This window comes from Haemorhous mexicanus, chromosome Z, assembly GCF_027477595.1.
Source record: "Haemorhous mexicanus isolate bHaeMex1 chromosome Z, bHaeMex1.pri, whole genome shotgun sequence".
NCBI classification, from domain to species: Eukaryota; Metazoa; Chordata; class Aves; order Passeriformes; family Fringillidae; genus Haemorhous; species Haemorhous mexicanus.
This window is the reverse complement of record NC_082381.1, coordinates 50662572-50678030: the sequence shown is the minus strand read 5'-3', so window position 1 is coordinate 50678030 and position 15459 is coordinate 50662572. Positions and strand designations below refer to the sequence as shown.

Genomic DNA, 15459 nt, shown 5'->3' with positions numbered 1-15459 from the left:
TAGGTTCTTCCTAACATAGAAAAGCAAACTAAAGAACAGATATTGAGGTTCACTCTAATTTGAGCACTACGTATTTTCTTTATGTTACCTTAAATTCCTGTCTCCTAGAAAAATGTGAACTTGAAGACTTTCTTTTATAAAGAGTTAATTATTAAAAGAATACCTTCTAGGAAAAGAAAAGCTCTTTACATTATGTTTGGATTACTTTTAACATAAGTCCTTTCCTAACAATTTCTAATGTTTTCCTAAACATCTGATGAAGCATGCATACAAAAAAAAAAAAGTAGGTAATGAATTTGAAAGATAGCAAGCATATTTGCCCCAAAATCTAATCAACATTCTCTACCTAGGAAGAGAATATTGTCATTCCAATTTTGTGTACATCCTACACAGCATCACAGAATGGTTTGGGTTGGAAGGGGACCTTGAAGATGATCTAATTCCAACCCACCCACCATGGGCAGGGACACTTTCAAGGCATTTGGGCCTTGCCTGAGCAACGCTGCAGCCGTGCCTGCGCTGGCCATACACCTTGCTGCCCCGGAGCCTGACCCCCGGCCATGACTTCACAGCTAAACCTTGGGCCTGCCTCGTCACTGTGGGCCTGGTCTGGCAGCCACTGGACTCACAGCTGACCACCTCACAGCTGGTGGTTGTCACTGGATTTGCTCTATACTCAGTTTCACTGGGTGTCACTAATAAGTCTTTTCAATTAGCCTCTCTATTGAATATTCTCAGATCTTACATGGATTACGAATTTACCTACATCTACATTTTGTCTCACTGAACTTTTCCCAAATGCTTATTGAATTTTCCAGCCAAAGGCAATTCTGTTGGGTGTCTGAATTTACCTTCGTAAATGCAATAATTAAGAGCTGAAAAGTGTTTCATTTCTGAATTTATTTACAGACTTTTTGGCCACAACTGGTTTATTATTATTTAAGATGAAGCTCTATTTTCACAAAAAAAAAAAACCCACACAAGCATTTTACTGCATGAAGTGAGGTCAGTGGATGACTAGGATTTCTTATTCTTGCTTTTGTTAAGCCCATGGCACAAACAGCAGCATTTTCCCATTTTAACTGACATGACTGCAGTGGTACCATCTTGGGTTTTTTTGCAAAACCAAACCTGAGGATTCTTTTTCATAAATTAATTATTCCATTCTGTTTTGAAAACCTTTCAAGATCTGCACAGATTGCTTCTTGAAGAGTTTTGCACAAAAGTACACTTAACATAAGAATGGTTCAGGCCCCTTGATGAAGGATATTCAGAAGACTTTTTATAAAGTGCATCCACATGCATGATATTCTTAGTAACATCTGTCTTGCTCTACTCTTCTCCTAGGTGTGTTACAACTGTGCAAAATCTTTGTGCTTGTTTCACTTAGCTCAGGAATTCTGCTTCTTTCACAAATTACTTGGAGCTTCTGACTATATGCACTTATTTATATGCAGCTTTCCCTATGGTGAGGGCTGAACTGGAACTGTTTTTCTAAAAGCAAGCCTCATGTTATAGAAAGTTTAATATCTGGCACCAGCCAGAAACTTCACTTTTTGTGTTATTATCACATAGTCTCTCCTTATATATTTAAATGAATAATTTTTCATTGGTACTGGGTTGGCTTTATATATTGCCAAAAATATACCAGTTATTCTACAGAACAGATGGCCTTCAGGAAAGAGTCACAATATCTTCTTCAGTTTTGTCCTGCACTTTGCTTTTTTTTTGGTCCACTGTCCCAGCTTCTGGCGAAAGCTGTTCAGTTCCATCAAGTATTTTAGATCTGCATGCCCTTTCAGCTCACCTTTTCGCCTCCCTCTCTGTCAGATTTGCTTTGATAAGTGGCCCTGACAAAATAAGTATTCAATTTTTCCATGCTTTAGCTTTGACTGACATAACCTTTTTTGTTTTCTTTTGGCTCTAATTGTCCAATTGGTGCTTGATGAATACAACCAATCACAACTTTGGTCTATATCTGTCAACATGTAGCTCACCACTTGTTCCAAATTCTAATTTACACTATGATCTATTGGCTGTGAGTCATCCTTTAAGTTTGTAAGACTGGCCTTTGTTGGACCAATTCTGATGGCTTATCAACTTAGAAATGACATTAAAATCTGCATTTCCCACCCTCTTCATAGGATATAAGTCTATGTGGGATGAAAAATTGGATTAAAATTTTCATGAATGTTAAGAACATTATTAACTGTAAAGCATAACAATAAAATTTCTAAAAATACACTGTTCCAGTGCTTCAAGGCTTTAACTGATCATAAACTATAGGAATAATGAAAAAAGCTCCAAACATAAATAATACAATATGACAAGGGATCACTAGCCTGTAATTATTCAGAATCTCTTGTGCGTTCAGAAAAGCTCCTAGAACAGGTAAACATTAGCAGCAGGAAATATAGAAACTGTTCTTGTTTCCTTTTTTATAAGACACGTTTATTTAATGATTGCTCTTAGTTTTAACTAAGAAAGGAAAACTTTCAAAACACAGAATAGCTGACAATAATGTACATGTACAAAGGCTAATTCGCAGTTTTTATTTTCACCCTCTGCTCTGGTGAGAGCCAACCTGGAATACTCCATCCAGCCAGGGGTCCCCAACAGAGGAGGATATGGACCTGCCAGAGAGAGTCTAGAGGAGAGACACCAAGATGATCAGAAGGATGGAGCACCTCTCCTGTGAGGGAAGGCTGAGAATTGAGATGAGCCTGGAGAAAAGAAGGCTTTGGGGCAACATAATTGTAGCCTTCCAGCACCTGAGGGGATCCTACAAGAAAGATGGAGAGACTTTTTATGAGAGCATGTGGTGACAGGACAATGGGAAATGGATTTAAACTAAAACAGAGTAGGCTTCGATTTGGTATTAAGAAGAAATTCTTACTGTGAAGGTAGTAAAGCACTGGCACAGGTTTACCAGACAAGCTACGGATGCCCCAGCCGTGTAAGTTTTCAAGCTGGATGGAGCTCTAAGCAACGTGGTCTAGTGGGACCTTTCCAACCCAGGCCATTACAGCAAGTTTAACAAATTATCAACAACACACCATACAATACTGCCTTTTTATCAGAACACATGCAGGAACACCTGGGAAAGGCCACAGCAACAGTGCATCAGTTTAAGCCCCAACACCCGCCAAGTTACACCCTGAGCAGGCAGGGATGCGTGCTGCACACAGCAGCCAGCGCTCAGGGCAGAGATCGCCATCTCCTGGCTCCGAGCGGCTCCGAGCGGCGCCGGCTCCCGCCACGGACCGCGCCTGTGCTGGTGCACGGGGGAAGGCTGGCTCCTAGCAAGAGGCCAGAATAATGTGTGATTTCTTGTTCCCGACATCACGGGGAAAGTCTCGTGCCCAGAGGAAATAAACTCGTGAAAACAGCAGCAATTTAAAAAAAGGTAACAGAATGAATTAAAACATGGGAGCAGCAAACCAAGAGATATGGTGAGAGACATACTATGAACATTCAGAATAGATTGGTTAGTTTGTCCTTAAATAATACAAATGAGCTACTAGGAAACTGTGCAATAAGGAAAAACAAAGGAGTGAAAATACAGAAAAACCTGTCCTGTTCAGAATACTACTTATATTTTTACGTCAGTGAGAGAAGGAGGAAGTGAGAGAAAAGAATAGCTGTTTCTTTTTACTCAAGCTATTTGCATGGTCGGTTTTTCATTGTAAGTACTTTAGAATCAAGGTCCGAAGTGTTCACATGTAAACTGTTCACATAATACTCCTTAATATAACAGATCCTTGGATAGAAAGCCCTAAGTGCTAAAACCCCCCTAAATATCAAGAATCAGTCACTATCAAAACAAGTGAAAACACAGGTAGAATTCTTCCCTATCTGTGGAAAAATTATGGGCAGAAAAATAAAAAACTCAGTTCAACTGAATGCACTGTGAATACAGCAAAGATAATGAAATTAATTTTCTTGTTAGTGAGGATCCTGAAGTGTTGCCAAAAATTTCAGGAATCTTAACACAGAATTCTCACTACTACAACCAGCATTAGAAACTAAGAGTTGAAACAATGCCACACAATAAGGGCATCAGGGAAGCTGACTTCTAAACTTGAGACTACCATTAAAATAAATGTTCAGTTTTCCTTGGAAGTGTATTTATTAGAATGCTGTGAAACAGAAAACTGTGTATATATTAATAGAAAATTAGTATATGCTACCTGTATGTAATAGGAAGAATGCCATCTACTGGTATATAAAAATATACACCACTGTTTCTAAGTTAGCAAACAGCTGTCATAATAGACAAAAATGTTGTCATTACTGTGTTCTACAAACAACAGTGTCCAGATTCGAACTTTGCCTCACATATTCAGAATACTATATTTTAGCAAATATATGTAAGCCATATATCCTACAACATAAGCTTCTACCCATAAAACAGACAAAGAAGCAAATACAACTGTCTTATTTTAAGGTCTTAAGACCTTACTGCAACCTACCAGTATTTAAAGGGGGCTTATAAGAAAGCTGGGGATAGATATGGCCATGCACAAGACACAGATTTGCAAAATAACTACACATTTTCAGAAAGGAAAATTTGGCAAAGCCAAAAAAAAAAACCTCTAAAAACAAAGGGCAAAACTTAGAGGTCTTCCACTCCTATGTTTATGCTATTATGTATATACTGTCTTGTTCCTTTGTATTCATTTGAGGGACAGTAAAACACTGAAAAAATAAGAAAAACAAAAAGGAAGACAAAAAATTTAAACAGGGGTATTAACTTTCTGTTTTACCTCATGTGAAAAGAGATGGGCTGCAACACTCTCATAAGTATGTATGGCCTTCCAACAGAATACACAAAAAGCAGTATTGGAAATAAATTCCAGAGACAAACAATTCATAACCATAGCTCAGAAACTGAGAGCACAGAAGAAGGTGTGGCCAAGTTAATAAAAAGGAAACCTGCTTCAAAAAAGCTCTCACTTGCAGCAATGTGACTGCAAGAGTAACGTGCAGTGAAAGGAAGCTGCTCTAGCCACATCACAGAGAAGTCTATCCTAACACCATACATACTTCACAGCTCCAAAAATCTCTGCTCAGAGAAGGCCAGCTGGAGAAACTAAATAACTTTCTTAGAGACTGGTTTCACCAGGTCATGACCGTTTTTATTAGTGAGAAATCTGTGGCAGCATGTATCTTGGCTTCCTGTGCTATGCTTGGCTTTACAAAAGACCTATGTAACCTGGATTCAAACACTAAGTCTCAGAGTCATAAACAAAACAAAAAATATCTACCACTTTAAGTAGCATGTAATCCTAAAAACAGTCTACATGGCACACTCTATTAAATGTCACTAAATTTCTTTTCACATTTTATTCTTTTGAAGAACTTACCAACTTGCACACACTTAGTTTCAGAAATGTAGTAATAATGCATTTCAAGTGGGTAGCTACCCTTCTTGCCATTAAAAACAACATAGCATCTCTATGACAATGACAGGAAAGTTAAAAAGTAACCTAGAATTCAATACATTCCACATTAAATACATTTTTTGCAACTCTGAAAATGCAATTTAGTAGCTAAAAACAAAAGTCATGAGATCAGCCCTCCTATCAATTACTTTAGCTAAAGATGCACTGAATGGCTCTAGTACCCCTCAGGAACTCACACCTGCCACCAACAAAAAAAGCAAGGCATAATTTCATAGTTAATGTACATAGCTATGAAAGCAAAGGGAAGAAGAGATTCAACACTAACTTGACCAAATAATGTCATTTTCTAATCAGAAACAACTTTGCATTTTGTTTGTTTTTTTAAATATAAATCATTATCACGGACAGCAAAAGAAAACCCTCAAGAGTAGCAAAACATTTTGTTTAGGTTCCTCTGTAAAAACAAGTATGATAGTCCTTACTGTATCACAATTGCTGGTGACTAGAGTGACAGTGATGATCAGGAAAGGGAAATAAAACCACTTTCTTCAAAAAGTTTTGTGATGATGCCCACTGGGCAGTAAAAAACTGCAAAGAAATTCTACTAATTATAGAAAACAATTTAATAATACCTTTGTTTTTAATCCCAACTGCTGTATTGTCATATGGTGCTACATTCACTTTAAGTAACCAGGAAAGTGCTGAGTGATAAAAATAGCTAGTAAGATATGTTTGTGTTTTGAATTCATCCATGCCCTCTTTCCTTAACCTTTAGGTTAACTCTTGACCCATCAAGCCACAGTGGCTATTACAGGTGATTGAAACACACAGAGTAGGTGGGAAAATTTCTGCAGATTACATGGTAGTTTGAATCAAACACTTGACATGTTAGTTTTAATATAAGACAAAAGCAGCAGCCCCACCTCCATCCATCTCCAACCTGTTTGTTCCTGCTTATATGATACTTTTTCCTATATCAGCATCAAATCAGTTACATGAATCAGATAAGTCAGATGTTGTAGATAAGACAATTGAGACGGGTTTTTTTGCTGTCTGTAGTAGACTGTCTGGGTACAACTCTTCCTCAGCACTTAACATCATTAATGCACACATTATTAACATGCATCATTAATGCATATGTAAATGCTATGCTACTAAAAAGCAAAATGGACAAATTTTGCCCTGTTTAGTAATTAACTGCATACTACTGTGCCTCTCCTATTTCATTACAAAGAATATAAGGAATTAGCAAGACTACATTTGAAAATGCAGAGGGGTTTTTTGGTGTCATTTTACTTTGGTATTCACGCACTGCCACACTATGAATTAAAAGCATACTAACCTCAGTAAAAGCCTCCTAAAAAACATTAAAGACAGGAAAAAAATAAGAGCGATTTTACTCAGTATTAAAGTGTACAAATTTTTATGGTAAGTGGTATAGCCCACTAAACAGGTATATACAGGCACCCAAGGCCACCAAAAAGACTGTGAGAACATATTTCTAAGACTACTGCTTTTATATTAAAAATAGTTGTTTGCTAACATAAAAATGTGCACCGTCATCATCACCAATTATTTTATAGTAATTTGTACATCCTAGGATTACATGCATACCTAGATAATATGACATACAAAACAAACTAGTAAGTAAGAAATTATCTATCTACAGAAATCTAGAAGTATCCTCAGCTTTAGCAGAACTGTACATAAATATTGATGAGGCTGGTACATTCTCACAAGCTGTGAGGACTAAAAGATTTAAAAAAACATATTAACAATTCTCTTTATATTTTCTACCACATTTTTATATGGAGTCATGGAAAAAGGAAGGACACAACAGAACTGCACTCTCAAATTAGTCAGCAGTGTAAAACATTAAGCCTCAATGTGCTGCATGCTATTTACATGCTGATGTGCTTTGTTAATTCAGTGTGGAAATATGTAAAACATGAACAGATGTGCCATGCAAAACCCTAATTCTGGGACTAAAGTTAGGTATTCATTTCATTATTTGTTAAGTCACTAAATATAAATGCACACACAAGCACTGCCTCTTCCCTCTCTGATTGTCTTTTAAGAAAGTTCGGATGCAATTAAATTGTTCATAGGCAGGAGATTAAACAAAATCAAAAAAGTATAAAAAATACGGAAGAAATATAAGTCGCTTTCTAAACAAACCATGACATTTTTCCAGGTTATTTATTTTATCCTAATTGAAAGGTTCTTCATTTTTATACCAACACTTGCTTCCCTTATGATTTGAGGTTGCTGCTCATTATTCAAGGATACTAGACCTAGTGAATCTAGGAGGTTAAGAGCATCAAAACTATCAAACGTAAAATACCTCATCCTTTTAAGATTTAAAACAAGACTAACACTGACTGTGTTATAATTAGAATAGTATATTCTTCAACACAGTATATATGCAAATTGTGTTTGGAGCAGTTTCTTAAATGACAGGACAGTGTGTCTCTGTTATAGATGTAGCACCTTTAAAACATCAATTTAATTCAAAGCAGCCCTGGGAAGGATTCATTCCCTTACTCGTATCCAGCTGTTGGCCTTCAGTTCCACAGCATTCTGTGGTTCACTGCTGTACAGACAGCACAAGCACCACATCAGAGTCTTCTGGCTTTCATCTGCAGGGAAAAAAGCAAATAAAGATACACTTAAGAGGGAAAAGAAAAACCCAAACAAAACACAGACAAAATTACACACAACAATTCCTATTCATACACAAAACTGAGGCCCTAAATATCAGCCTGAACTCATGCTGCTTCTATTCTACCAGATTCATACCATACACTTCACTTTAATCACTATATACTTCTTGTGTAATCATTTCCTTCAATAGCAGTTTAAAAGGTACCAGTGTTCAGAATCTATACAACAGTTAGATGATCTTAAGAAATTTGCAGGACCTAGTAATTTATTCACATAAATAACACCTGAAGCTACATTCAAGGAACTTTCAACTCAGTAAATAATATCATTAAAAGTAGACAATAGACTACAGTAGTAAAATAGTTCATTACATCATGTCTAAAGCTTGCACAACTCAAGTATGCTCAGTTACAAAAAACTAAAGTTTGTGAAGTATGAAATCATTCATAACTAGATTATAAATTGACAAGTTCTCTGTAAAAATACAGAAAGAGTCTCCGTGCCTCAGGAATACGACTTTTCTGCAGACAGCAGAATAGCTAAATGATGAAGCAAAAAAATCCTATTCCAATTTTCTGTTAAAGATCAGATTGGGTTTTACTTAATTCTAACCTACTGTTTGAAATGAGCTCTCTTCTTTAAGAATCTACTATAAAATGAGCACAACTCTCACTGCTCAAATGAACAGATATTTCATTCAGATAATCAGAGGAGCTGATTATCTGAAGTAAGCAGCTGAAGAGCATAACTCATGATTATTTCCCACAACTTTGTTTTCAATAGGTTTTGGTGGCTTTTTTCCTAATGTTCTTCAGCACAAACTAAGATGTCCTACAGTGAATTTAATGCCAGAAAAAAACAGCGTGATTGAAATGAAAATTCTGAAAACTGGAAGTAGTTCAGATATAATGTTCACTTAGTAAGCAATAAGCTTCTTGTTAAAAATAGTACAAATAAGTGATCAGTTTAGATAGTTATTAGATCAAATAACTATCAGTTTTAGACATTATGTTATGAGACAAATTGATTATCAAGCTGAACTAGTAAATTCTTTTGTTTTCTGTGTATTTGTTATCCAGGATGCAATAAACAGTATCATTTAGAAGTTCTTTGTTGAGAAAGCCTGAGGAAAAAATAAAAGGTCCATTAAGTACTGCCTGTATTTTCACCAGGTGACCAAAGACGTTAACACTGATTTAAACCAGTATTCCTCAATAAATGTCCAACAAACCTGGAGGCCATTACGAACCTCCCACTGACTAACATCTCTGCAACAGAAATGGTTTCCCAAGCATACACTTCTAACCCACCACAGTTCGAGGTACTCTGCGCCATTGTGTGTTTGGGGTCTTGTTTTAATATGGATTTTTACAAGGCTAATAATTTCCTATGTTTTGTAATTCTGCAATTAAAGGACGCATCTTGTATACTACTCAGCAGAAGTTCTTAAACCCTGATTATATCCAACTGGCATTCAGACATCAGCACTAACTGACAACTATCTTCTTCAAAAGTACCTTTCATCTAAACTCTACAATACCAATATCTAGGAAAAAATAATGAGTGGTTTATTAACCTAAATTACTAATTCCTTCTTGGAAAATAGAGATTTTAAACATTATTAATTACTAATACTAAATATTGCCTGATTATGAAGTCTGGCTTTTGACATACCTTTTAATTATATAAATTACATAGAAAAAGGGAAGAAGACATCAACTCCAAACCTCTTATCTCAAACAACATATACATAGTTCAAGTATTTCTCCTTTTGACTAGTACAGTTTATAGCATATGTCTACAATATGCCAATAAGTAATTTTATTTAAAATTTGGTTTTAACTTAAAAAAATTAAGAAAAGAGGTAAAGAAAATACATGTAACTGAATAGATTTCTGATGAGAAGATTTTTTGTCACATGTGATGACTTGCTGCATACTATAAAATACTTTGCATGTACTGCTGCCTGTCAGAAATGCAAATCAGTATGATGAAAGCTAAAATGATGAAAACAAAGCCTAGATAAACTGAGCATAATAAGTTTACACAGATTAACACAGATAGATTCAAACTTCATCCCCAGTGAAACCAATCTATGCTGGTCTCATAGATAAGTCAAGTTTCCAAAAAACAAGATACTGGTACAACTTCAGATTTTCCTAGTTCAAAAAATTACTTTTTGCCCAAAACTGAGGTAGCTTCCTATAGATCTGTGAAAAACAGGAAAAGAGCCCATACAATCCTCTTGCTGATATACTCCATGACACACTATGATGGAAACTCTTGGTTCACTGTTTTCACAGCTGCTCTGGAACAGGGGATGAAAGAAGGGAAGATTAGGACAGATCTCAAAATAATTACAGCAGCTGCAAAATATAATCCTATCAAAAGACCAAACACAGAGCTATCAAAAACTTAGTGGTGGATTTTTTTCCTCCCAGTTTTCTAGCAACTGCAATCTCAATGGAAAACCTATCATCATGATACATACTGAAAAGCATTATCAAGATACAAACAAAGGAATTTGATCTTACTATGGCATGAAAGGTTGCCTAATACCCAAACAACTAATTAATACATCCACAGAAATAAAATTAAAAACTCTGAGTTGGATATTCCAGCTCAAAAAAGGTTATCTACCACCTATCTACAGAACTCCTTTAAGGAGGTTAATGTTGTATTCCAACAAAGGGAATAAAAAATTTCTGTCGGAAATTTTAGACAGCTTGCAAGCTGCTTTGTAAAAAAAAAAAGAAAAACGAAACATCAACCAAAAAAAGGGAATAGAACCCCAAAGAAACAAACAAGGAAACAAACAAAAGAACTGAAACACCTCAAACCAAACAACCAATCAAAAGTCCAAACTTTTATGATCATTTTTTCCTGCCAATCTCACAACAAAAAAACTATAAAAAACCAGACAAAGAACCAAAAGGTATGTTTTTCTCATAACACAAGGTAGTCTCAATCATCCCAAGCACATTCAGTTTACAAATACCCTGCAGCCAGACAGAAGAAAGAAAACCCTAATCTTACAGCCAGAAATACTATTTTTAGAGTTTGTTGTAAAATTTTATTGAAACATATCACAAAATGTGGATTAGTTAAAACTGAACTTTCTGTTGAAATGAGTCCAGTCCCAAGCCTGCATGCTCACACACATATACTGACATACAGAGCCACGAAGAAACCTCCCAGCATTTACAGTATTAGTTTGGGACCCAGACATTTGGGCTCAAAACTCAAACCAAAGCAGTTCTACTGAGAAGGTAATCACACAGCCCACAAAAAAAAACCCAAACAAAAACAAACAAACAAATAAATAAATATCAACCAACTTAACCACAAAACTAAAACAAACAAACAAACAAAAAACAACAAAAACAAACAGAAAAAACACCACCACTGGAATTCCTAAGCAAAACTGAATTTCTCCTTTATCCCTTGTGGTTCAGGATCACAAGTACAGTCATGAGATTTTCTTCAGTCGTGCTTCCCTCACATTAGCATTCTAAATAAGGCTAACTTGGTCACCTCCTCCTCAGGAGTGTTTATGAGGAGATTATTTTCCCTCAGAGACTATGCTTCCTGCACTGAGTGGTCAGCCATGTCAGCTTCCAGCACCAACAGATACTCATCTAAGGTGATAGGCATTGTGGTTTGGACATGATGCAAAAGTATGTTTTTCCTACTCCATTTTTTAGTATGAAAGACTAAATTGAACAAAATTAGTTCCTTTTTCTGTGAGGATGGCCTGGTCTCAACACATGCCTGAATGAACTATTTATCCAAATGAGAAATTATATGAAAACCACTTGAGAGTCAGCATCTGCTATAGCCAGCACTATCTTAAAGAATATCTTCAGAACCAGTGCCAAAAAAAATGAAAAACTGCTGAATCTAAAATGCCACCAGTCCAAAGAGTGCTCAGGTGGCTCTAAGAAGAGGAAGTGGTGGGAATGTAAACGCAGACATCTTCAGGTCTATTGATGTCAGAAAATCTTTAAGCATTAAAGTGAAGGATTCCATTTTGAGCAAGTAAAGCTCTCTGGCTTGCTTGCCACTTGGAGACAAAAAAACCTGTAGTAAGACTTCACTGTCAAGAAAACTTCAGAGGTAATGACCAAATTGCAGAAGAAGTGCAAATTGCAGCTTCAGAAAATGCTGAAGGAACACAAAAAAGAGGAAAGAAGTAGAGGAAACCAAGAATGTATTGCTGGGATTTTTGTGAAAAGAAGCCAAAAGCAGACACAGATGGCTTTCAACTCTGATGAGAAATATAGGTGAAGCTATAACACAATATACTGTCAGCTCAGAAAAACTGACCTTCTGAAGACTTGCATATCCCAAACAAAAACTTAGAAGCAAAGCGTGTAAACATCAATGGTTACCAACATGCTCAAAAACTATGATTAGAAGGGAAACCTCTCCATAGTAAAAATACATCTGTAAGTATGAAAAGGCATTTCAAAAGGCACACATTTGCTGCTCTGAAAAAGTGGTCTATGTCTAAACCTGTTTCCTTCCCAAATTTTGCTTTCAGAGGTGAAATGCTGACATTACACACACCTACTATGTGTTTTACAGACAAGTTCATTTTGCCTGTGCTTGGAGCTGTCTAGAAGACAAAGCCAAACCAGAAGATGTATGCTGTGCTTGACTTAAAAAGCCCTTCTAGCTGAAAAAAATTTGCCCTTTTCTGTATTTCCCCAAAAGGAAGCATAAAGCAGAAGAGACCTAATGTTATTTAGTTTTCTTTTCTTTCCCTTTTTTATTTGCAGTTGTAATAAGAGCAAAAGACTAACAAAAAGTTATTTTAAGGGCCTCACAGGGAAGCTCAGAATCAGTTTTTTGCTTAAATGAGATCCCAAGTAATTTATCAAAAATTTATCCCAACAGTACTCCTGTGCCAAATTTATTTTCTCTTCTATATTCTCATCCACACACATATTCACCACCAGTAAGAGTATTTCATTTTTCCATATGCCTTTTTCCTATGTTACTACATTACTGTTTTAATTTAGATTCTATGTGCATTTTCACTAGTTAAGGACAGAGAGATGGGGAAAATACATCATAAGGATTCAATAAAAACAAATAACAAATAATCATAACATAGACTAATTACAAAACATAAATATCAGAGAAGTTATTTCTTCTATCTTAGCGTACGTGTATATTCCGATACACACGGAAGGAAACTTCTGTTGAAATTTTGTACATTTTGAGACTCCAGCAAATGTAATCAATACAACAAAAAATGAGAATGGAAATCATGATGCACATAAACACTCACTGAGTTTAAAACCTACTGGTCCCAAGCCAAGATTCCATAACTAAACCATGGAATTAATTAGATCCAAAAGTCAATTTAACATTTCTGAAGCCCATTTATTTTAAATAACACGGATAGCCTTTTCATCTCAAAATTTTACTTCAGTAAAAAAGAATGCTGCGTTTTTATGGAAAAAAAGTCATAGTATATAACAACTCATATTTTCCTAATTTCCACAAAATAAAGTTTATGGAACTGCTGCAGAAATGTCTTAGCACATTCTTACCATATCCAATAACAAAAGGATTCCAACAGAGCCTTCCTAGAAGCTGTCCAATTAAAGGGAACTGCTGGATTGCTGCAGTGGGATCCTGTTAAAACACAAACAAAAAGATAGTAAATATACTCCACATCAAAAGTAGGTTAAGAGAACCGTTACTGATACACACTGTTGTAAATTACAATCCCAATTATTATACTCTGAAATAAATTAAAAGTTCTGAAATCAAAACACAGACAGGTATGTAGATTTTCTACAATATCATTATTCAAGTAAGTTAAAACTTATGTAATTTTCTTACCTAATACTTAACTATGTTAGAAAATTTATTCACTTGCTTCACACTAAGCAAGCAGATCAGTATTAGTAACTAGCAAGTATACAACTTCATTGTATTAAAAGCCTAATTAACACAATTTTTGTTGATCATCATTGGTATAATACACTGTCTCAGAGTTTCTGAAGAAATTAATATCTACTGTGGCATAAATTTACTTTGTTACTTTTGTTTGCTTTCTTTAAATTAACTTCCTTAATAACTAGCCAGTAACAAACTAACATTTAACTTCTAACCACAATAGAAAGCTGTTTCACTATTAAAGTAATAGAGAAAGTAGCTAATATACAATCCTGTGTAATCAGTCTTATTTTTCCATTTTTGTAGCTTTATCATCTAATAAATGAAGGCTTTGAAAAATAGTGCTGTGCTGAGATAACGTGCAAGTAGCAGAGATGATAAGCATCTCCTGCTAATACAATACATTTCTTACATTGTCTCATGTTTGGGGCTAGACCAAGACTTTCTGGGGCCATATTCACAAAGTCCATTTTAGGCCATGCCTCAGATTACGTGAAGTAGCAACATTCTTTTTCCTTCTTAAGAAAAAAGAAACAGAAATATGGGAAGAAACTCCACTCCCCCAAAATCTTTATTTAAAATTTAACATTTAAAGTCATTCAGAAACAAACCTCACTCTGTACTCTACAGATAAAAATATTTTTAAAAAAAGAACTTCCATTAGAAGCAAGCCTTGTGCCATAATGCAGTAGTTCTAAGGCTAATTATACTGAATATATACACTGAAAAAGAGATGCTCCAAAAAACCATACTAGCAACTAAACATGAACAACTACTTTTACTCAAGTGAGCGCAGACAATAAAATAGAACAGGCAGCAGCTTATGCCAGTGATCTGACCATGCTGCTAGAATTCACTGTGTGCGCCATAACACTGGGATTAACATGTCAGCAGACCCCCTAAGATTTAAAGGATCAGTCATAGTTTTGCATGTTAAGGCCTTTAAATCATCCAATTTATGACCTGAAAACCTGAATCAAATTCTTCTATACTTAAAAGAGTTTTTTTAAGAGGCTAGAGCATTGGCTGGGAAACTTCACTTGACATCAACCAACGAAGAAGAAAAAGCCCCTTTCACAATAAATCAGGTAAACCAGAAGGACACTCCTATTTGCATTACCTGTGACTGTTTCTCCAGTTTGCCCCTCTGATCCAGTAGTACCTTAGGTCAACAAGACAAACCTTTTCGCTACTGTTGCCTTCAGGTTTTGTCAAAACATGGTGCAATTTTTTTCTGAGGACTTCTTCAAAACAGGTCACTCTTCCTTCTAAAGTCACTTACCAAATGTTTTATTGTTTCATAAAGCTGATGTAGAAATTCCTGGAGCTGAGGCAAGTGAAGGCACACATCCTTCTGGGATTCCAAAGTAGTGGTTTGACCCCATTCAATAGCTTTATCCAACCAATACTCAAAGTTCAATTTGGGGACAGTAGTGTCCTGAGCCATTCCACAATCCTGAAAAAAAGATTTTATCTC

At 35.8% G+C, this 15459-nt stretch overlaps 1 protein-coding gene across 3 annotated transcripts in view; it reads right to left on the bottom strand.

The window, feature by feature from the left end:
- Positions 1-15459, bottom strand: part of FANCC (FA complementation group C) — a 76374-nt gene that overhangs the window by 45815 nt on the left and 15100 nt on the right. For all 3 annotated transcript variants that reach the window (XM_059874073.1, XM_059874072.1, XM_059874074.1), the window contains 3 exons: positions 15265-15438; positions 13631-13715; positions 7950-8044 (listed from right to left, as the gene is read on the bottom strand). In XM_059874073.1, the coding sequence (XP_059730056.1) occupies positions 7950-8044; positions 13631-13715; positions 15265-15429 (345 nt within the window). In that variant the 5' untranslated portion in view covers positions 15430-15438. Of the gene's footprint in view, positions 1-7949; positions 8045-13630; positions 13716-15264; positions 15439-15459 lie in introns of those variants that run through there.